The 24,752-nt window shown below is 46.4% G+C and overlaps 1 protein-coding gene across 1 annotated transcript in view; it reads left to right on the top strand.

Moving 5' to 3' along the window:
* Positions 1 to 12,955: 12,955 nt before the first annotated feature.
* Positions 12,956 to 24,752, top strand: part of PTCHD3 (patched domain containing 3) — a 239,792-nt gene continuing 227,995 nt past the window's right edge. The window contains exon 1 of the mRNA XM_086939820.1: positions 12,956 to 13,711. Within this exon, the coding sequence (XP_086795946.1) occupies positions 12,956 to 13,711 (756 nt within the window). The remainder of the gene's footprint in view (positions 13,712 to 24,752) is intronic.

The following is a 24,752-nucleotide window of genomic DNA, read 5'->3' as shown; positions in this document are numbered from 1 at the left end:
GTGGGTGTGGCCGATTCACAGGCCGTCATCTTGTGGGGACTAACTAAGTAACTGAACTGAACTGAAGAAAGTACAGCGGCCATCTTTGTGAGGGCTCGCACTGCACGTCGCTCGGCCGACTGCATAAAATCAGAGAAGACACGTGAGCAATTTCTACTGCTCTACACTCTACTCCTGAGGCTTGAGCCGGGAGGTTCTTTTAATTAGCACTGCTATTGATTTTAAAAATTGTATTGCTGTTCCCCGTGTGTCCTCTCCCCTGACCCCCTGGCACTCGATCTGCTCTCGCGCTAACTTTACCTTAGCGGCAGACAAGACAAAAGTGATTGTGCTCGACTTTAATTTCCTCTTAGTTAGGCGGCAGAATACTTGCTTTGCCCTCGTGGGTGTGGCCGATTCACAGGCCGTCATCTGGTGGGGACTAACCAAGTAACTGAACTGAACTGAAGAAAGTACAGAGGCCATCTTTGTGAGGGCTCGCACTGCACGTCGCTCGGCCGACTGCATAAAATCAGAGAAGACACGTGAGCAATTTCTACTGCTCTACACTCTACTCCTGAGGCTTGAGCCGGGAGGTTCTTTTAATTAGCACTGCTATTGATTTTAAAAATTGTATTGCTGTTCCCCGTGTGTCCTCTCCCCTGACCCCCTGGCACTCGATCTGCTCTCGCGCTGACTTTACCTTAGCGGCAGACAAGACAAAAGTGATTGTGCTCGACTTTAATTTCCTCTTAGTTAGGCGGCAGAATACTTGCTTTGCCCTCGTGGGTGTGGCCGATTCACAGGCCGTCATCTGGTGGGGACTAACTAAGTAACTGAACTGAACTGAAGAAAGTACAGCGGCCATCTTTGTGAGGGCTCGCACTGCACGTCCCTTGGCCGACTGCATAAAATCATACGTCAATGGCTCCGCGCAGCGGACGCGCATTGCGGGCGCGCCGATCGCGCGCCGGAGTCAAGCCTGAGTCCTACCCATCTGCGCCCGTCCGCGACCGACCGGGGCACGGGGCAGGACTCTATGCCCCCACAGAAAAACCAACTGAGACAGTCCTGGAGACTGATCATCACAGAATCCAATACTCAAAATCGGACCTACTTGCACTTGGTAAGACCTCTTCCAAACCCTGCCTCTACACCATAGACCCGAATCTTATACCCGCGCATTGCAAGATATGCCACATGTCACTTCCCACAGTACATAATAATGTTGCCCCGACAACTAAATTAAAGATGATGATGCTTAAATGCAGATCTATGATAAAGCACAAAACTGAAATACGCGACTTATTAGAGAACTGTGACTTCGATGTAATATTTCTCACAGAAAAATGGTTGGAGGAATCCTCCTCCCCCGACATTCTAGAGACAGTGCCTACAAACTACAGTCTTCTTAGAATCGATAGGAAAAAACAACGCGGTGGAGGACTCGCACTCATATGCAAAAAGGAGTTAGAATGTACCCTAACTAATAAGGCCATCATAAATAGTGAATGTGGTACATTCTCTATAAAACTGACTTCATCTACGACTATTACAGGCCTCCTTATATACCGTCCTCCTGGCACTCCAACCCCCTTCTGCAACCAACTCATAGAAGCATCTACTCAGCTAGCTATAAGACATAAAAACCTTATGATCTTAGACGACCTAAATCTTCATTTTGAAGACATTAACGCAAAGGAGGCACAAACACTCAAGACAGCACTGCACTCGTTAGGTATAAAACTGCTATTCACCAACCCGACTCACCAACAAGGACACCTCCTCGACCCAATTTTTGCTACTTGGGAAGGAATGGAAATTCTTCCCCCCACCCCGCTAATTTGGTCTGACCATTATATGATCACTTTTGATATACCTACCAATTTTACTAATAGCGCTTCTAACAAAATATTATCTCTAAAACGTCACAATTGGAAAAATTACACCCCGGTCGATTTATCAGCGCACTAGAGGATCAACTGCCTCCCACAGGTCAATCCTTACAAGAGACATGGAATAACTATGAAATATGGCTAGATAAGGCATTAGACAAAATTGCCCCGTGGACCACTAAACCCCCAGTGAGAAGAACCAAATCAGAGCCATGGTACACTGAGAAACTAAAACTCGCAAAGGCCCAATGCAAAGCGACAGAACGCAAATGGAGAAAAAGTTACATTCCCGAACTTAAGGAAATTTATAGATCTGAGCTAAAAAAATACCAAAAAATGGTAAGAGAAGAAAAAAGCGTCTTTTTTAAAAATAGAATTGAGGAGGCGGACAACCCCACGAAGGAACTGTTCCGTATTTATAAAGAATTAACAGATACTACACCCTTAGACACCCGAGACACATATTCCAATGATATATGTGAACAAATAGCAGATTTCTTCGTCGAAAAAGTCGAGAAAATTCATGCTACTTTCCCCAAAACCACTAAATTAGTAAATGAGGTAGTCACTAAAGCCTCCCCTACTCAAAATTCCACACTTACCACATTCACTACACCTGACAAAAAAGATCTAATCAATATCATCAGTGGTATTCATTCAGGATCTCCCAGTGATGTGTGCCCACTGGTAAAAAGTAAGGATATCATGGAAAACTTTCTTATAGATCACATCAGAAACATGATCACCTTATCCTTTCAAGAATGTAATGTACCAGAGGCTTGGAAAACAGCTCAAGTCATACCCTTAAAAAAAAAACTAATATCCCTATCACACAGTTCCAAAACCTCAGGCCTATCTCTCTTCTTCCACAATGTGCCAAAATAATAGAAAAAATAGTTAACAAACAGCTTATGGCATTTCTGGAAAATGAAACTCTACTCCACCCGTCCCAATCGGGTTTTAGACCTGGCTATTCTACAGAATCAGCGGTCCTGTACTCCACGGAATGCATCCGCAGGATGGTGAACGAGGGAGAGACAGCGGCGCTGGTCAACTCGACCTAAGCGCAGCATTTGATACTGTGCTTCACTCAACGCTGCTGTCTCGGCTCTCGGACATAGGAGTGAAGGACCAGGCACTAGCATGGCTCGAATATTTCCTCACCAGTAGATCGTTCCAGCTGCACTGCCCACCCTTTAGATCAACTTCTCGAAGCGTGAGCCAAGGGGTTCCACAGGGCTCCAGTTTGAGCCCTACCTTATTTAACATATATATGGAACCCCTGGCTCACGTTGTAGAGAATTTTGGGGTGGGCATTGTCAGCTATGCTGACCACACTCAATTAATGTTCAAATTAACACCGGACAGCAAGGAATATGCCACCAATTTCTCAAGCTGCATGGCTGCTGTAGCCACTTGGATGGACAACAATAGTCTCCGCTTAAATGGAGACAAGACGGAGGTGTTGGTGGTAGGGAACGAAACATCGATTTGGTCCCATGCTTGGTGGCCCACGGTTCTGGGTGAACTCCCCTGCCCTGTAAAAAAGGTTAAAAACTTAGGGGTCATGCTAGACTCGGACCTCTCGGGCAAATCCCAAGTCAGCAAAATAACAGGAAAGTGCTTTGGCAGATTAAAAGTCCTGCGTAAAATCATTGACCTAATCCCCATCGGAGCCAGAAAAACAATTGTACATGCTCTTATAACACCCCATTTAGATTATGGAAATGTTCTCCTATTAGGCCTTAACCAGAAAAGCTTACACCAGCTACAATGCATTCAAAATGCTGCTGCTCGTATGGTGTTGGGTCTTCCAAGAAGAACCTGTTCCAAAGCTGCCCTATCTAAATTGCACTGGCTTCCCGTTAGGGTAAGAGTCAGATTTAAAAGCCTCTGCTATGCTCATCGGATTGCCCACAACAAAGGACCTATCTACCTCAGAAGTCTCTTGACCATCCATCGCCCGATCAGAGACTTGAGATCATCTGGTATGATGCAATTCAAACTACCCCGCATCTCCAGAGCGAAAATGGGGGGTAGATCCTTTCGTTATCTGGCAGTGAAACATTGGAATGCCCTCCCAGAACACTTGCGGATGGAGCCTTCCGAAAATCTATTTAGAGCTAAATTGAAAACTCACCTTTTCCCGCAATAACTTCTTGTTTTCTCTCCCTTCTGTCTCCTCTCCTCTGGAATTGTTTGTTAGCAGTAAGCGCGGGGACACACAGTTTTGTGCAGCCAGGCGCTTTACAAATGGCTTATTATTATTATTATTATTATTACTTTCAGCAGATGCTACAAGAAATGAGACAGGGGTTTGCTACTATCGTGGACAAGGTGGATAAACTGTCTTCACGGATGGACGCGGTGGTGCAAAAACTGGACGTACATGAGGAACGCATCACGGCAGCGGAACAGCGTATTTCTGACCATGATGATACTGCGGCTACCCACACGACGCAGTTGGCGAGAATGGACAATGTACTACGGATGATAGCTGCAAAGAATGAGGAGTAGGAGGCCAGAAGTCGGCGCAACAATATACGCGTGGTAGGTGTGCCAGAGACGACAAATGTGGGGAAGATGGAGACATATGTGGAGAAGATTCTGATTGGCGCGATTGGTGCGGAGGCCTTCTCTAAACAATTTATTGTGGAACGGGCACACCGGTCCCTTGGACCGAGGCCGGCCACTGGTACCCCGCCGCGCCCAATCATCGCGCGCCTCCTGAACTATCGGGACCGAGACGCAGCTCTTCGTGCAGCTCGCACTGCCCGTACACTCTCCTATGACGGGGTCAACTTCTCCATTTACCCGGACTTCACGCCAGTGGTGCAGGAGCAGCGACGTAAGTTCCTTACTGTTAAGAAAAAGCTTAGGGAGATGCAGGTGGACTATGCTCTGTTGTATCCCGCAAAGTTGAGAGTAACACATCAGGCAAAGCAGCATTTTTTTACGAACCCGCAACAGGCGGAAGACTTTGTGAAACGCCTCAGGAGGGAACGTGCTGCGGACAGACGACGCGAGGAAGGAGGGCAGGAGGGTTTCCATTCAGCAGATGAAGATGTATGATCCTTACCGCCGCCTGGGCTACTGCTGTACCTTGTACTTTTGGGAACTGGACCGCAGTGACCGCCTTTATTGACTTTTTCTCGACTTTGTACTGTTGGAAACTACTGTGAAGAAATGCGGGCTGGGTTTACTGGATGCTGTCGAAGGTCGTTGGAGGAGCACTGGACTACGATGGTAATGCACTCCAGGCACCCCCCCCCCCAATGCCTGGGCCGTGCATACTTAGAACGTAAAGGCCAATGGCGAGGTATGGGGGCGGCCATGTGCGCCTCTAGATTACACCCCGTAGGGTATTCCCCACTGAACTGGAAGTTTCTTATGCAAATGTTTTGTTGGGTGGATGTTGGTGTGGGTGGGGGGGGCATGCAGTTCTGACAGGTTGGGGTTGTTGAGCTGGGTGGTGGGGGGCTGCACTGATACTGAAGTGCGATGGGCACCTGGGACTGTGTTTTGTTATAATGCTGTTTGCTGCTTTGCTTTAATTGTGCATGCCTTTTGGACCAGGGAATTGAATGTCTTGAGGCAGTACTGGGCCTCGCATGTGCTGATATGCTGTGGAACTGGCCTATGCATGCTGCTCAACCCCGGCGTTGCCACGAGGGGGGAGGGGGGCGATGTTGGGGGTCTATTGGCGGGATTGCTGTAGCTGTTAGCCGGACGGTCTATATTGGGCTGGCACTGTTGCTGGTTCTGACCGTGTGCTCGGTACCTGTGCGTTTCTGGTTGGGGGTGGGTGGGATTTGTCGAGTTCGGGGGGAGGGAGGTAACAGGGGTGTTTGTGGTGTGGATTTGGTGTGGGTGAGAGTGCATACTGGTATTATGCTACGCTGTTCTTCGCCTGTGAGGCGACGTTGTCCTATGGTTCTGTCTGCGTTGATAGTCTTTTTTTGCACGGATGATGGCTGATGGTGCGCTAGATAAGATATCGATTATGTCCTGGAATGTGCGGGGGCTTAATGATGCCAGAAAGTGTAGGAATGTGCTGCAGTATTTAGATCGGCATCTAGTACAGATTGCTTTCCTGCAGGAGACGCATTTGCGCCCGACAACTGATCCTAAATTTGGTAAGCATTGGGCCACAGTTCGGAAATTTTCATCATACTCGTCCTATGCGGGTGGGACTGTTGTGTTGATTAAGAAAACGCTTCCTTTTCAGGAGAAAGGGGTGAGAGTGGATCCTGATGGGCGATATGTGATTCTGTGGGGGAGACTTGGGTTGGATACTGTGGTGTTTGTGAACTGTTATGCGCCAAATGTGGATACACCTGCCTTTTTTCTTACACTCTGGGGTCATGTCATAGCTGTGGACGCCACGCATGTGGTATAGGGCGGTGATTTTAACTTAGCGCTGAGAGCTGTGGAGGATAGATCTGACGGGAGCCATCAATACAACGCTCAAGCTAGGGATGTGTTACGGGGCATTCTTGAGGAAGCAGGGCTGGTGGATAGCTAGAGGTACGCTCATCCAGACGGTAGAGAGGGCACACACTTCACGGCGCATGCTCGCACATGGGCGCGGTTGGATTATGTCTTTCTGTCACAGGATACTGGAAGGAAGAGTTAAAGAAGAAACAACAATTAGATCCACAGAGTTTTATTCACTGAGGGATCGAATGTATCAAATACATGTAGCAAACAGTCACCTGTATTCAAGGTCATACAGTGCCCAAGGGAGGAACTCCCGGATTGTCACCTTAAAAGCTTCCCAGATCATGTCAACAGTCGACGTTTTGACCCTCTTATCAGTGCAGGGAATGTTTGTATCCTTGCCGCGGGGTCTTCATCAGGACTAAGGGGTGGGGGGCAGGTAGCCTCTGGGTAAGTGTCCTGACTGTGGTCATTTATTTGTGGCGTTACCAATGGCCGGATGGCACCGATACATACGAAGAACACTCATACGGTGCTGGGCAAAATTTGAAGCTGCGTTGGGAGGGATGGACGTGGATCCGCCATTCGTTAAAGCCGAATGAATCGGAGAGCTCCGTGTATGGACGACGACGCGAGCTCTATGTCCTGGTTGATAAAATCACCATAGTTACGTTGTCACGTGGTGTTCGGGTGGACAGTGAAACCCGAAAACCATCATTGTCCGCCCAAACACCACGTGACAACGTAACTATGGTGAAACGTCGACTGTTGTTCTTCTTGTGGCAACTTCACGCCAACATTGTGTGAATTAATTGTACTTTGTGAAGTATGCCTTTCTAAGTGATGGTCGCCATTGGTATTATTGTGGCCATTTTGGCTATGCAACTCACAGCCGATTTTGCTTTAAATGTTTGATTTTACTGTCACACATTCCTATCACTCCCTTATCCTCACCTTGATCACTTCCTCCCTTCCTCCCTGGGGCACTGTATGACCTTGAATACAGGTGACTGTTTGCTACATGCATTTGATACATTCGATCCCTCAGTGAATAAAACTCTGTGGATCGAATTGTTGTTTCTTGATTAACTCTTTGAATAGTGAAAATTGTTTCTTGTCTACACTGGGACCCCTTCCTTCCAGTACTTACTGAACCCAGGTCCCAGTGACTATGTTTGGGTAACCCACTTATATATAAACTTTCTGTCACGGGGGCTTGCCGTGGGGATGCACAGGGTGGAACATCTTCCCAGAACATACTCGGATCACTGCCCGGTTCGGATTACACTATCGATTCCGGGGCTTCATAGGCCGCTACCCCCCTGGGGACTATTTCCCTCAGCACTGTTGGATCCCATATTTAAGGCAGAGCTTGGGGAGGAAATAGAGGCGTTTTTTCCCAGGAATAAGGGGTCGGTGAACAGTGTGGAAATGATCTGGGAAGCGTTTAAGGTGACAATCCTGGGAGTTACGATCTCCAAGAGCTGTGGGGTGCTCAGGACTATTGTTCAAACCATTACGAAACTGGAGGCTGATTTAAAAGATCTACAAAATAAAATGCTTACCAGCTCTGACCCAGAACTCAGGCATCAGTTTAGGGACAAACTTTCGGACTTTGAGGAAGAGGCTGCCAGGGAGGTGAAGCACAGAGGGAAGTACTGGACCGCGAGGAAATATTGTGAGGGTGAAAGACCGGGGAAGGTACTTGCTGCACTTACAAGACACCCAAGATTTAGTACGGGGGTGTTGGAACTGGTACTGAGGGACGGCACCCGGTGTCAGGATGCGAAGGGGATTCAGGAGGCCTTTGTGCACCACTACACACAGCTATACACTACACAACAGGTGCGGGAGGTCAGATATGGGGGGTTCCTTGATGATCTTGCTTTATGCTGGCTGTCCGATGACCACAGGGCATTTCTTGGTAGGCCCCTTGAGGTGGAGGAAATCAGAGACGCCATTATGTCTCTGAATAATGGCAAGGCGACGGGGTTGGACGGACTCCCTGCCGAGTTTTACAAATGCTATGTTGATATTATGGCTCCAGTACTCAGAGAGGTCTTTGAGGATTCGCTGGAGACAGGGATTCTGCCGGGATCCATGAGGGAGGCGGCGATTACCTCTCTACTTAAGCCTGGCAAGGATCCCCCGGACACAGATTCCTACCGTCCTCTATCGCTGCTTAATTGTGACGCAAAAATACTGGCGAATGTCCTGGCAACACGACTCTCGTTGCTTATGCCCACTATAGTACTGCCGGATCAGTCCGGTTTTGTACCGGGACGCGCGACCTCTCATAATCTTCGCACTCTATTTTCTCTGATCCCGGATCTCCCTGTTGCCGCAGTTTTTTTGGATGTGACGAAAGCGTTCCACTCTGTGGAGTGGAATTATCTTATTGACATTCTATGTAGAATGGGCTTTCCTAGGATATTCATTTCGTGGGTGAAACTGCTGTACACCCAACCTGTGGCCAGAGTGATTGTGAATGGTGTGCTCTCCCCTCAACTGCCAATAACGAGAGGAACTAGACAGGGCTGTCCTCTTTCCCCGCTTTTATTTGCTATCGCCATAGAGCCACTGGCTTGTCGAATCCGGCAACTGCATAAACACAGTGCGTTTAACTGTTTTCAGCGCTAAATAGGGATCTCACTGTATGCGGACGATGTCACGATATATGTGAAGGACCCGCAGGCGAATCTCAACCCGATACTACGAGAGCTCGTTGCTTTTGGAGGTATTTCTGGCATACATATCAACTGGAAAAAGTCTCAATTCTTCCCGCTCACTGCAGCGGTTGGGAGGTTTCCGCTAGACTACCCCATAGAGTGGTGCGACACGGACCTTCGCTATTTGGGCATTGTGGTGTCACTTGATAGGGAGGAAACGATTAGGCTTAACTATGGTGTCGCTATTACCACACTGGCGGACAATGTTACGAGATGGATGTCCTTGCCCCTGTCTATGGCCGGTAGAGCCTCGTTAGTGAAAATGGTGATACTCCCGCGCTTCCTATATCTGTTCCAAAATATTCCCTATCACCCTGGCGCGTATTTTTTTAAACGTCTTCGGTTGGAACTACTTAGACTGATCTGGGGGGGCAAACAACCGCGGTTAGCATGGTCTACTTTAATATTGCCTTATGACAAAGGAGGGTTTGATATCCCGAATTTCGAGGTATATTATATGAGTGCTCAAGCGCAATATGCCTATCATTGGATGCGTCCTACGCCGTTTATGCCTCAGATAGCAGCTGAGGAATGGATCGCACATCCCCTCCCACTGGATGGTATGGTACTGGGGAGAGTCGGTGATGTGGATACACAGCCTACCACGGTAACTTGCACTGTGGATGCCTGGACTCGGGTCACGAAGACATTGGGCCTAATGTTACTTTACTCGCCGGCGCTGCCTCTTGTTTATCACCCTGCACTGTCACTGCTACAGGAAACGGGGTTTCAGAATATGTGTAAACGAAATAAGATACTTAAATGGGGGGATTTGTTCCTTGAGGGCGGTTTCCGTGCACGTGACCAATTCTTCCGTGGGGCGACTCCTTCTCCCTTAGATGTGTTTTATTATGTGCGGCTTCGGCAGGGCCTCCGTGCACTGCTGCCTCAGTTCCCGAGTGAACCTGGAGTGGCTTTACCACTTCACGCTATGTTGGTGTCTGATGGTCGTCATATGGTCTCAAAATTGTACAGAACCATTAGGGCGCAACGTGAGGCACCAGCTAGTCGCGCACGTGTACAGTGGACTCTTGAACTTGGCGTCGGAATTTCTGACGAGCAATGGGCCTATTGTTGTGGCGTGACTGCCAATATCTCCTCTAGCTGCCGACTGAAGATAATTCACTATAAATTTGTGCAAAGGTTCTAGTATACCCCAGCTAGGAAGCTCAGATTCCGCTTGGCGGAGGATGATAGATGTGCTCGTTGTCGGGCGGAGGGAGCTGAATTTCTTCACTTGGCCTGGGAGTGCAGTGCAATACGTGATTACTGGGCGCAGGTCCACGACGCCCTGCAGGTCATTACTGAGGAGGCGGTAGCGTTCGATCCCATGGTGATGCTGCTGGGGTACACAAAGGACGTGCCGGCACCTTATCGTAGATTTGCAGATGTGGCTTTACTGCTGGCGAAACGAAGGATAGCCTGTAGGTGGGGAAGAGGCAGGGCGCCGAAATTTAAGGACTGGCTGGACGATATAACATATTGTCAGGATCAATACAATGTGTATGCTGAAATGATGCCTGTGCGCTGCAGGCCTAAGGATTTCTGGAGTCCGCTGCAGGATTACTGGCTGACCAGGGCTGTGCAAGATACTTACTCAGAATGTGAGAGTCGTGTTGATGTGGGGTAGAAGTGGTCCTCCTGACAGGCATTGTGCTGCACTTTTAGAATTATGTGCAAAGTCGGGGTGTGCGATTGATAATACATACTACCGGACTGGAGATGTGATGAGCACTGATGGCTAAATTCTGCTGGTGAAGCTGACAACTGTTGTGTGTTATATCGAGATTGCTGTGTATAGTTCAGGGATGCCTGTTGAAGGTTGCCGGGGAGCGCTATCTACTCAGAATGTGTCTTAAGTATTATATTATGCTGAAATAATGTCTACTGTACTGTACCTCCTTACTGAGCTCTGTGATTTTATTGCACACTATCATGTGTCCCTCCTGTAGACTGCTGTGTTCGTTTATAGTGTATAATGCCCGGGCGTGGAACAGTGTCTTCTAATGTATGACGATGGAATGTATCTTTTACTCTTGTGCCAGATCTGAATGTACACCGCTGATTGGTCTTGTCTTTTGTTCAAATAAAGGTTTAAAAAAAAAAAAGTTTCTGTTGTTCAAACCGGCCGGAATTTACCAGAGTACTAGCATACGGTATTTACTGTATCAAAGGAATTCTGGTGCGCTTAACACCAACATCTGCATGTTATTCCCCAATAACCCATAATAGGTGTTATTTATCGTACTTGATAATGTACCCCGTGGTATTATTATTTATCTAGTTCGATAATTGGGGTACCTAAACTCGTAATCATGGCCTTTGTGGACATTCTCACGAAAAATATTGGAATATGATTTTGATGTGAAAGACTTAAAATAAAGTAAAAGACTGTAGGCCCCATTTACAAATTTTTGTCAGTAAGGGAGACTTACAACGTAGTTGTGATGTACTCTTGAATTTCCCAAGTAATATGTTTTTATATTTAATTGTCCATGGGGTTGGGCATGTGGGAGAAATTATCAAAAGAGAAACAGCTTTGGGGCTTATGAAGACAATATTATGAGAATGGTCAAGACGTTCTACTGACTTCGACATATTTGTATTCACTGAATGACCCTAGTCAGCAGAGGCTAATCTTGGGGACAAGTGTTTGCAAAATAAATAAGGATTCAACACGTCTCCTTCAAGGAGCTCCCAAAATGTGATGATTACAAATGAAAAATGTCTGGGAAATTATTGAGGGCTGGCTATTTATTAAATGTTTTTATGTATTTTAATATCTTCTGAATCACCCTTTAATGTTTTCATTGTGTGCCTTTGTGCACAGTGGTGGTCAAAATGGGAATATGAGTAAAGTCTTTGAATTGAATGGAAGCTCGAGCTCGTGTGTCCAGTGTTGTACAAATCTACAAGAAACTGTGGCATGCACCCAATACCTTAGGGAGTTCTTACACATGGGGCAGTAAGTAACTCAGAAAACGCAAGTGTAGGATTTGTCGTTTCTCCCTACACTACATATCATGATATTTCTTGAGTAAAAAGAGCAACGCGCCACCATCCAAGTGGAATATGTCTCAGGTTCACAGAGAGAGATTAGACAAGTAAAGAATGGCTCAAGTTGTCAAAGAAAATAGCTGGTGAGCCAAGGCAAAGCTTTGCTTGAAATCATATGACTTAATTTAGATTTTGGCTGTTGGTCCACCAAATTGCACGATCAACAGAAGCAATGACCTTTAAAGACCTGGCAGTCGGTCAAAGGTTTTTTTTGGCGGAGCCAGTTGAGGTTTCACCAGCAAAAACCTGGTGCTTACCCGGACTCCAAACATAGCAGCTGAACTGTAAGTTTGCTGGGAGCCCTGGCACCACTGATTTATGCCAGAGCTCCTGCTCCACCATACTCTGAATGGGGCATGTAGCTTCTGGTGTCGTGAATTTAGTCCATTGATTCTTTCTGGAGCAGCTCGTGCGATGGAGAGGTTAATCTAGCCGCCGTTTTATCCCTTCATGATACATAAAATAGTGATGGATTTGGTAACGCCCTGTAACTTGGAGCTAATGAAGCATAAAATCAAACAGACATAATGTGCATCACCTGCGATGCTTTGTCAGTAAATGATTAGCCTGTTGCTTCTGTTGACCTTCCATTCATGCACAGTAGCTGCTCAGCACATGACCACTTCCACCCTCACTGCCCATCTGCAGCCTGGACTAGAGGTCTTCATTGAACACAACTGTGGGATGATCTGACTTTCACAATCATTTAGGGCTTTTTAACCGTCGGACAGCATTTTCATTTCACTTGCTGGGCATCCTGGAGCAGGGAATAGGTGAAAACAAGGAGAGTCTTGAGGTTCCTGTTACGTCATACCTTTGTTCGCACAGTGTTACGTCAGAAGCCTTTGCCCCAACATGCACGCGTGCCACACCGACTGCCTGGAGCGACCACTTTCCACTGGATTCCGCCATCTTGGAACGATGGTTGCCAGATACCCCTGGTGGTTCCTGGTGGGCTCCATCGTGATCTCTGCCGGTCTGGGAGCAGGCTTCTATTTTTACCCTCAGATGATTTCGGTGCGCATACAGGACGAGTTCACACCTGCTGGGGGGCTCGCCACGAGAGAGAGGGACTTTATAAAGCAGCACTTTCCGATCAACGAGTCGTGGGACTTCTCAGTGGAGAGGCTGTATGCGGAGGGCACCTTCGCCGCTCTCATTGCAGTTTCTACCACTGGCAACATCCTCACCGCCAGCGCCTTCCAGGAACTTCTTTATCTGGATGAGATGGTGCAGAGCCTGAGTGTGCCCTGGAGCCATAGGGGGGTTATGAGAAACTTTACATTTGCACAACTGTGTGCCCGCATTGGGACAGCGTGCTCTCCAGTAAACTACCTCCTCCATGCAGTGAATGGCAGCGCCTCAGCCATTCTGACCCTGAATCTCACGTACCCCCTCTTCCAAGGAGAAGACTTCTTAGGGGCCCAGCTGGGAGGTGTTGAGGTCAACTCAACACCCCCTTACAGAGTGCAGCAAGCCAAAGCCATGAGGTTAGTGTACTACCTGCACGAGGATGCAGAAAGGGACATGGAAATCAGGGTCAAGTGGTTGGAAAAATACCTCAGTGCCGTCACCGCAGCAATGAATAGGCTACATCTGAAGTCCATTCAGGTAAAAGATACAAGACTTATTTTTCGAAGAATTATTTCAGGCAGGTACGTGTGTGCAAATAGACAGGGTTTTCGAAGACTGGTGTTTTAAAGTAAAATGCTTGTCAATTTTTTTTTCTAACACTCTTACTTTGATTCAGTGTAATATTTGGGCTAAATTCAGTTTAACGAAGAAGCGCAATAGATGACCGGGAGCCACTCCACTTTTCATTTATTCAGTAGCCGTGCTGTGATATCATGCATGGTTGGTGCTCTAGATATCAAACTCCTCACCATTGTATCCATGTCTGAAGAAAAAAAAATCAGCTTTAACATTTGGATGTTTTAAAACAATTTGAAAAAGTGCTAGTTGTGTAAATGAAGCTGATCACATAACAAGGCAAATCTACTGAATGCATAGGGACCCAATAAATACATGATAAATGAATATTATAATAAGGAACCATTTCCTCCTCTTATCCCAATATTTGCACATTATTCTTTTACACAGCCTCTAATCCCGAAATCCCATATCACCTAATAGCATATTTTTAAAATAACAAATACAACAGTCCTATCAGATCTGGAAAGGTTCAGCTCTACAGCAAAAATAATCTCTAGGTGATGCTGGACACGCTGCGAGAATCAAGTAGGTCCATTGTCATAAAAAAAAAAGTTGGCAATCAGATTTTTCGTCCTGGCAGAGGCACAGTGAGCTGAGCTGTGCTGAGTCTTTGCTGATACCATGCTAGGCATGGCTACTACATTTGAAGAAATTGGTGCGACGCCCATTGAAGGATTCAAGCTGTATTTCCTCTGAGCAGATAAGCTCGTTCCCTGCTTCTGGCACACAGAAAGTCTCACACCTAGAGCAACCCCGTGGCAATAACAACCACTTGTGGCGATCCGCAGGGCTGTGCTGTGTTTCCACATCTATTTAATGTAAAGTGCAACGTTTAACATGATCTATCTGTTACCAGAGGAGAGGGCTTTGGTAATGATGCGGATAACACACAGCTGCCGTTCCGCAGATCGGGAGGTTGTGCCATGCTAGCTAGCCAAAGTACTAAATCCATACATTCATGGAGAGACAGCAATTGACTTCACTGAATGACGTCACACCTGAGCTCGCGACGGTATGACGTACAGATAGAATTTTGCGACTCCCACCAGACACCAAGCATTCACTAGTGTAGAGGCTGCCACTGCTGCAATATATCGCAGAAGGGTAACAGGCTGCGAGATACTCTAAATTAAAATCATACTAGAACAGTAAGGGAACAGTGGGGCAAATATGTGTAACTACTATATGTGAACAGCAAAACACACAAGATGATGGGCGGAATGTTGCACAATGGCAAAACATTCACCCCCAGTCACAGATCTGGGTTTAATCCATCGTTATTTTGCTCACCAAGCCACCCCAGTTCAGACATGGCCATATGCAAATCAGTCTTGAACCTGTGCCTCATGGGAACAGTCCAGACCGAACTGCCAAGCCATGTCTTCCCTGAACCGGTGATAGAGCGCGGGCTCACCTGCTCAACATACTCACCTGGGCCCATATATCTATGTATACATTAAACAGGTAAACCTACACACAATCAATTGGGAATTTTTACCATTTGGATTTATACAATTTATCTTACGAATCCAAGTCACTGATACCTATAGACCTAAAGGATCAAGGGAGTTAGAGAGAAAATAGGTAGCAATAATAACATTTAGCATTTCATAAATAACCACAAACTCGGGAAAGGTTTAAAATCTTTAAATAAGTAAATTTTAGAAATATAAAAACATGAACTCAAATTGATCTATTATTCTGTTTTAGACTAATGCAGATTTAAACATAAACAATTGCAAAAGATTTGGAGAGAAAATGTTGTTTAGTATTTGAAGCAGAGGGTGGGTAAGAGAAAGGGAAAACAGTACAATGACAAAACCACACTTTATAATTACCTAGAACGGTGTGATAACCAACCCTGGTCATAGGCTGAGTCAAAGAAATAGAATCCCAAAGTACAGGTGCCAGCAGGAAAGAACAGGTGCAAGCCAGAATCAGGACAGGTTATGGACCAAATTGGATCAGGACAAGAAGACTACCACAGGCTAAGACCAGCACCACAGCTAAAGTTCAAAACACCAGCTTTGTAAACCCTCTCTGCAGCTAACAGTCGAACCCCTATTGGGTCACCGATTTCCTCCCCAGAACCCCGATTGGGTTATCGAATCTTCTGACAGAGTGCTCCATCAGCAACTCTGCTCCCGATCACCTATTGAGTGCGTTGGGTCAGTAACAGGTCAGCTATTCGGACAAGTTGGACAATCTAACTAGCTAAGCATACCCTAGTTATACTATTTTTCAGGTCAGTGTACCACCCCCAAATGTCGCAAATGTTTGAATCCCACAATTTTATTGGACAAGAACAAGGAGTAGCCATCACACCATATTTTTCTTGAAGCAACTTGTCAATCATGTATTCAAGTTGTTCCCTCCCATAACTTTATCTACTCATGTACTTTTAATCCGCCCTGTAGTGAAATGTATCAATAATCATATTTAACATTTTATTCAATTCAGCTTCCTCTAGCAAGGCGAGGAGTTCACTCTTCTCCGCCTTCCATGTCTGATTTGGCATAGGTTCAAGGCTACATCTTCTGTGGCTTCAGGATTTGTCGCACAGGCGCAGTTTCACCAAAGATGGAGTTCAGCAAAGCATTTAGGCCCATTATTTTGTTACATGTAAAAATAGAAAAGAAACAGTTTTAGAGACACAGAATAAATTAATGCACTGTATACCACTTCATTCTACTCTATTCCCATTATTTTATTTTAAACTATTACGTTAAATATTAAGCAAAAACAAACAGCTTAGCAAAGCAGCGATGCAAGCTACTTGCACGTTAGGACACATAACAGCCATCTTAGTTCTATTGCGCAGAAGCAAACATTTTCCCACCAAGCATATCAAGTGGGCATGACAGATGCATGCGCAGTAGAGAATCCCGTGTAGCAGCAGCCATTTTAGTGCAAGTGGATTATAGTTAGTAAAAGCACATTGGCAAGCTTCCCCTAGATGCCTAATATGTCATGTAATCCAATATTAATAAGACAAAACATGTTAGTTACTACATTAATATTATTTTCGAGAGGGTTGAGTACTAGCAAGGCACTTTACGTGTGAAACCTTGCTCCATCACCGGAATCAAGCATCCTAGGACCGGTGTCTGGCTATAAGCCTTCATCAGCCAGGATAGATTGACTCCAGTGGCGTAGTGAGCACGGGACCCACGTCTGGGCATACCCTTCCCACATAGGGTGAACAGCAAAACACACAGGATGATGGACGGAATGTTGCACAATGGCAAAACATTCACCCCCATTCACAGATCTGGGTTTAATCCATCAATATTTTGCTCACCAAGCCACCCCGGTTCAGACATGGCCAGATGCAAATCAGTCTTGACTCTGTGCCTCATGGGAACAGTCCAGACCGAACTGTCAAGCCATGTCTTCCCTGGACCGGAATCAGGCATCCTAGGACCGGTTTCTGACTATCATCCTTCATCAGTCAGGATAGCTTAACTCCAGTGGTGTAGTGAGAACATTACCCACGTCTGGGCATACCCTTCCCACACAGAGTGAACAGCAAAACACACAAGATGATGGACAATCTTGTTTCCAGTCAAGGGAGGACCTGGCTTTGCAGTTCGGGCTGGACTGTTCCCATGGGGCACAGGTTCAAGACTGATTTGCATATGGCTAGGTTCAAACTGGAATGGCAAGGTGAGCACAAAAACGATGGATTTAGGCCCAGATCTCTGTACTGGGGTGAATGTATGACATTGTTCTGCATTCTGTCCATCAACTGTTGTTTTTGCATTTGTCACCCCGAGTGGGACGGGTATGCTCAGACGTGAGTCCTGTGCTTTCCATGCCACTGGAATCAAGCTATCCTGGCTGATGAGGGCTGAAAGCCCAAAACCGGTTCTACGACGCTTGTTTCCAGTCCAGGGAGGACCAGGCTTGGCAGTTCGGGCTGAACTGTTCCCATGGGGCACAGGTTCAAGACTGATTTGCATATGGGTAGGTTCAAACTGGAATGGCATGGTGAGCAAAAAAACGATGTATTTAGGCCCAGATCTCTGTACTGTTCTGCATTCTGTCCATCAATTGTTGTTTTAACTACTGTATGTGTACACTTTACAGATTTCAAGTCTTCCTTGAGGAACCTGAATTGGTTAAAGGGATTGCTGGTTCACGTCAGTGGAATGAAAAAATGACTGGTCTCTAAAGGGGTGTTTCCAAAGAATAGTAACTGAGGAAACTATGTAAGAGATGTGGCCAGTGCAATGAGGCAAATGGCTTAACACATTTGGAATGCGATCCTGTGAGTGACTAGTGCATAACTAGAGCCATGCTGTAGAGAGAGAATAACCGAAATTCAGAAAGATAATTTTTATTGACAGATTGCAATGCAGCGCTTGACTGGAACATTCAGGATAACATTTGACTAGATTAAAGTAAATTCTAGACAGCTCAAATTATTAATATTAGTTACATTCGCTGTGGGTTTTGTTTTGTTGGTCACACGCCTTCAAGGGTTAATACTTTAAGGATGAGGTCCAAGCCTGGGTAGAGGTTGTCACTTTCTGGGATAAGAACTTGCACCTTTAAGCAAAGTATCAAAGAAAACCACTATTATGGCTTTCACCAGGGAAATAGGCAAGACAAGAAAATAACCCCCACTTTGAACCATATTATTATTTATTTATTTATTTTTAAGATTTGTAAAGCGCAACTTTTTCCCGTGGGTGTCTTGGCGCTGTAACTCAGCTTATTATCTCAGTGAGAACATTATCAAACTTCAAAAGTGGTACAGTGAACAGAGAAGTTATTGGTCAAACAACCAAGTCTTCAGCAGCTTTCTAAACTAAAACAATGAAGGGGTAGATCTTATCACCATCAGAAGAGTATTCCAGAGTCTGGCGGCGGTGTTTGTGAAACATCTGTCGCCCCAAGTGACAGTCCTGGTCCGTGGCACTGTCAGTAGGTGCAGATGTTCAGATCTAAGTGGTCTATTGGGTTGATAGAAGATAAGCTTCTGTTTGAGAAACACCGGGCCGAGACCATGTAATGCTTTAAAGGTGAGGCATAAGGTTTTAAATCTGATCCGATTTCTAACAGTTAGCCAGTGGTAGTTCCTGATTACTTGCTCAATGGGTTTAAATTTGGGGGTGCCAGACAGTAGCCTTGCCGCTGCATTTTGGATAAGTTGTAATTTGGCCACCACCCGAGATTGAGCATTCGCAAATAATCCATTGCAGTAATCCAAGGATGAAAGTACCAAGGAGCTCAGTGTGTGACCCAAGTGTGCAGTCCTTTTTAGTAAGGACAGCAGAAATTATTCCCTCAAGAAAAGGTTGCAATGACGCATTTTACAGTACAATTTTGTAACACAATGGGCCAGCAAGCTACCTGTTTTTCAACCAGTTCTTAAAGGCCACTAATGAAATAATTAAATAAAAGTCAAGGGATGCCTACCAAAACTATCCTCCATGAAAGATATTGGAAGCTCACCATCCCCCAAGCCCCCCCACCCCAAGAAACGTCTGATAAAATGGGCACAAGCTGTGGATTTTACATAACTATTTTTTTAACATTTTTTATTCAATTTTGTCTGTTAGCACAGTGTAACCGTTTCAAGCACAAAGATATAGCTGAGCATTGTATCTGAACAACAAAGACATCTTCTATTAAAATAAAATCACAAATGTACATTTTCATAGCATTCGGGAGTGAACTCTGTACAGTTATTCTATGGACCTCCGTCTTCTTCTGAATCCGTACTGCTGTCATTTTGGTCCGGTGGCGGCCCACAGATATTTCCTCTGTATTTGTTCCACGCCCCCCAAATGTTGGTCCATTTTCTTGGACAACCCCTGCTACTGAACACCACCCTTTCCGCTATCATGGCTGTGTCCATGTCTTTACTCCATGCTGTTAGAGTAAGTCTTTCTGCTCCTCCCCACCTCTGTGCTATATTCCTCTCAGCCACCATCAAACCCATTGTAGCCCAACTCTGCCCTGAATGTGTAAGGTCATTTGGTTCCCATATGTTTAACAGGCAACACCTGGGTTCAGGTAATATCGAGACTCCCTCAGATTGTGATATAGTCCTAAACACTTGTGTCCAGTAGTCGGCTATTTTGGGACAATCCCATTTGGTGTGGTAAAAGGTTCCTTCCTCCCCCCCCCCGCATCCTCTCAAACAGTAGGGATGAGCTATTCATCCTATTTTATGTAGGGTATGTCTTGTGTAGTAGGAGCGGTGTAGGATGCGCAATTGTACTAGTCTAAGGCGTGAGGGAATGCCTACCTCTTTTGGGGATGCTAGTGAGTCCATCTTTCCCTCAGGTTTCCCATCGGGTCGGGCAGATTATTCACCAGTTTACGGTAGGTTAGGGAGGTCGCTTTCTTCGGCATGTAACCTGTTAACAATCTGTCCTCCAGAGGGGATGCCTCTGGGACTTCTGAGCCACGTGGAAATGCTGTCATCAGGGCATGTTGAATCTGGGTATATCGAAACATTTCAGAGGGGGCTAACTCATATTGCTGCCGTAGTGTATTAAAGGGAATCACTTCCCTTTTTTGCCACAAGTCTCCGATAGTGGAGATCCCGAGATCATCCCAGCAATCAAAACCGTTGCTGTGTCTGAGTCGTCCCAGCCGCTTTGTATCCCACAGTGGAGTGAGCTGTGTGATCACCCCTTGCCATCCTAACTTTGCCTGAGCCATGTGCCACAGCCCAAGTGTATGTCGCAGTGGTCCAAACTTTGTCCGCGACAGGTTTTTATCGTAGAGGGGAGCCAACAAGTCTGCCATGCCTAACTGTTCTCTGTCTGCCTTCAGTGCCGGGTCTGATTGCGGAAGAGGTACCCATTGATTGATTACTTTTAATTGTGCTGCCCAGTAATAATAATAATAATAATAATAATAACAATAATAATAAAACCATATTTAAAGCGCCTGGCTAAACAAAACAGTGTGTCACCGCGCTGAAAACTACTAAATTGCCCAAGGAGCGAGCGAGAGAGAGCCAAAAAGGTGCAGAGGGATGCAGATGGAATCATACCGGGGGGAAAAGGAAAGTTTTCAGTTTTCCCCGGAACCTAGTTTCCGAGGGTTCCATCCTAAGATCGAGCGGGAGTTCGTTCAAGCATTTGGAGGCCAGGTATCTGAACGAACACCCACCCATCCTGGCTCTACTGAATTTGGGGAGTTTAAACATCATCGTTCCGGATGATCTCAGGTTCATGGTGGGGCGATGTATGGTGAAAAGATTTTTCAGGTAGTTCGGACCTTTGCCATGGGCAATACAATGCACAAAGCAAAGGGACTTGAATTTAATTCGCTCCTTAATGGGGAGCCAGTGGAGTTTAGCCAGAGCGGTTTTCCCAGATGCTCTGCGTGGGAGTCTGAGCACAAGGCGAGCGGCGGCATTTTGAGCACACTGGAGTTGGTGAAGGCCTTTTTTGTTCAAACCCAAAAGCAGAGCATTCCCATAATCAAGGTGGAGGGTCACCAAGGTGTGGACTATGGTCTTTCTGGGGAGGATGTCTAAGACCTTGCGGAGAACTTTCAGTGTGCTGAAGCACCTGGCTGTCACTTTGCTGACCTGGGACTTAAAGGAGAGATTTGAGTCGAGTGTGATGCCAAGATTGCGCACTAACTCCACAGGGCGAGGTGGGATACCCAGTTCCGCAGGTCACCACAAGTGTGACCATGCTGAAGAGGATTTCCCTACCACCAGCAGTTCGGTTTTGTCGCCATTAAGGTGCAGGCAATTGCTGTTCATCCATGCTGCCACTGATGAAAGACAGTTGGAAAAATTGGTGGCATCTTCTCTGTGGTCAGACGTGAGCTTGAACATCAGTTGGGTGTCATCAGCGTAGCTGACAATGCCCACCCCAAATGCATCCACTATGCGAGCCAGGGGTTCCATATAGATAATAAATAAAGTAGGGCTCAGACTCGAGCCCTGTGGAACCCCGTGGCTTGCTTTCCTAAGAGAGGATTTGAATGGGGGGCAATGCAACTGGAAGCTCCTGTCAGCCAAGAAGGATTTAATCCAGGCTAATGCTCGCCCCTCCACATCCATATCGGACAGCCGAGACAGCAGCGTTGAGTGCAGCACGGTGTCAAAGGCTGCACTACGATCTAATAGAACCAACGCTGCTGTCTCTCCTACATCCACTATTTGCCTAAGGCACTCAGTGGAAAAGAGTAAGGCTGACTCCGTGGAGTAGCCAGCTCTGAAACCCGATTGAGTGGGGTGTAGGAGAGATTGTTCCTCCAGATATCTCATGAGCTGTCTATTCACCACCTTTTCCACAATCTTTGCACAGAAGGGAAGAAGGGAAATGGGGCGAAGATTTTAGAATTGGGAAATTTGGATGTTGGATTTCTTTTTGAGGGGAATGACCTGAGCCGTTTTCCAAGCATCCAGTACTAGACATTCCTGGAAAGAAAGTGATACAATGAGACCGATCTGGTCAATTATCATATTCTCCATAACTCCTTTATAGCGAGTCGGGGGACAGACATCGCAAGGCGATCCAGATTGAATGCTGTTGACGATGCTTATTAATTCCTGTCTCTCAGGTGTAATAAAGCATGTGAGACGAGAATTCCCTGTGTGGGTGTTTTCGGTTTCTGTAGGTTTGTAAAGGTAGCATGGATTTTATCGATCTTGCCCACAAAAAAATCGGCAATAGAGTCACACAGTTCTTTGGAGTATGCATCTTGGGCATCAAGTCTAGTCCGGACCGTAAGTTCTCCTTAGATGGTGAAGAGTTCTCTAGTGGGGTTGTCCGCTTGATCGATACTGTTCTTAAGGTGGCAGCTTTTTTTCAGATCTCACTAATTTCTGGTATTTATTCAATTCCTTTTTATAATGTAATTCATCCTCCGGGTTATAGTTTTTCCTCCAGCTACGTTCCAGTTTTTTTGCATCTGGCTTTGGCAAGTTTTAGTTTTTCAGAGAACCAGGGGGCGGTTTTGGATTGCCTGGCAGGGGGCTTGGATGTCCAGGGAGCTATCACATCCAGAGCATTAGTCACCCATTTTTCGTAGCTGTTCCAAGTCTCTTGAAGAGAGCTGCTTTGGGGAGGGGGATTTTCTAGTAGGGCGCGTTGAAATGCTTCTTGATTAAAATGTTTCCATTTTCTCCGCTTCACAGGGAGGGGTTTGGTAACTCTATTATCTGAAGGCGTTGTGTCAATAGAGAACGGGATGATATAGTGATCTGACCAGTTCATTCTGATTGGAGAGGAGACTTTAATGCCCTCCCAGTTGGCAAAGATGGGGTCCAGGAGGTGACCAAGTTGGTGCGAAGGGGCAGTGGATTGTAAGTTAAGCCCTAAAGAAGTAAGTGCTGCAGCCACATCCTGAGCTTCCCTACATCTGGAAGTGCTAGCCCTCCGTCGTACCAACTGCGCACCAGCTTGGCTTGTGCTATACGTGCTGGTTTATTGCTCCATAACAGATTGGATACTTGTGCTGCAATGGCTTTAAAATAGGAGGACTGCACTGGGTAGGGTGTGTTTTCCAAAATAAATAAAAAACGAGGCAACGCCATCATTTTAAAGAGCGCTGCCTTCCCCAGCAAGGTTAGCGGCAGTGTTTCCCAGTGTTGTATGTCTCGCCTGAGATGCTCCAGCGGCCGTTGAAGATTCATATTATAAAAGTCTCCTGCATCGGCTGCGATATGGACCCCTAAGTATTTAAACGTACTCTCGGCAGTCCTCAACTGGCAATTGTCCAGAAGATGTGGAGGCGGGCCGTGGAGCACGTACATGGTGGACTTAGACCAATTGAGGGTATATCCGGAGGCCCGTCCATAAGCCATGCAAACATCTAAAAGGCTGATTATATAACGCCTAGGTTCAGTGAGGTACAGCAGGATGTCGTCGGCGCAAAGGGTGATTTTATCCTCCCAGGTATCAGTCTACCTGAGGCCGTATATCGTTGGTTCCCAACGTATCCAGGCCGCCAAGGGCTCCAGCACCAGAGCGAACAATAGTGGTGGCAATGGGCAGCCTTGGCGCGTGCCTCTTGCCAGGGGGAAGTCATCAGAGATGTGGCCATTAGCGGTAACATGCGCCATTGGCTTAGTGTAGAGTAATTGAACCTGTGCACGGAACTTTGGACCGAACCCTAAATGACGCAGCACTGCGAAAAGAAAGGGCCAGTGAACCATATCGAATGCCATATGTGCATCTAGTGAGAGTATCACTGCTGGCTCCAGCACGTACTCCGCACGAGCAAGTGCCCCGTGTAGTCTTCGTAAATTAAGTGCTGTATTCCTACCCGGCATAATGCCTGATTGGTCCTGATATATGAGCTTCGACAGGTGTGGCGTGAGTCTTATCGCCAGTAGTTTGGCAAGGATTTTGGCCTCTGCATTTATGAGTGAAATGGGTCGGTAGGAGGTGCATTAGTCTGCAGGCTTCCCAGGTTTTAAAATAGCTATTATGGTGGCGGAACGTTGGTCTGGCGGGAGTTCTCCCGCCTTTAGACTTTCTGCGAACATGTGCAGCAGGTGTGGCGCGAGTGTGGCAGTAATTTTTTTATAAAACTCAATTGGTATGCCATTTGGCCATACCACCTTGCCCGACTGCAATGCCCTAATGGCTGTGTGCACCTCCTCCTCCGTGAGGTCACTTTCCAATTCTTGTGCCTCTTCAGGGGTCAATTTGGGCATGGCGAGATCCCTTATATAGGTCATCGCCTCCTCCTCTGATATCTCCGAGTCCGAGGAGTAGACTGTCTGGAAGTGTCATGCTAGCAGGTGCACTATTGTGTGTGGGTCCGTTGTGATGTGCCCTTCTTCTGTGCCTAACTGCGCTATCCATCTGTCCCTTTTCTCCCTTTTGTCCAGCCACGCCAGCAACTTCCCTGCCTTGTCACCAATGTCATATATTTTGTGTTGCGTGTTTGCTAGTTGTTGTCTGGTCAGTTCCGTCAGGTGTTTCTTGTGGCGTCCCTGCGCAAGGTG

This window comes from Lissotriton vulgaris, chromosome 10 (genome assembly GCF_964263255.1).
Source record: "Lissotriton vulgaris chromosome 10, aLisVul1.2, whole genome shotgun sequence".
Classification (NCBI taxonomy): domain Eukaryota; kingdom Metazoa; phylum Chordata; class Amphibia; order Caudata; family Salamandridae; genus Lissotriton; species Lissotriton vulgaris.
Note: the sequence above shows the minus strand (reverse complement) of the source record. Positions and strands in the feature narration are given on the sequence as shown.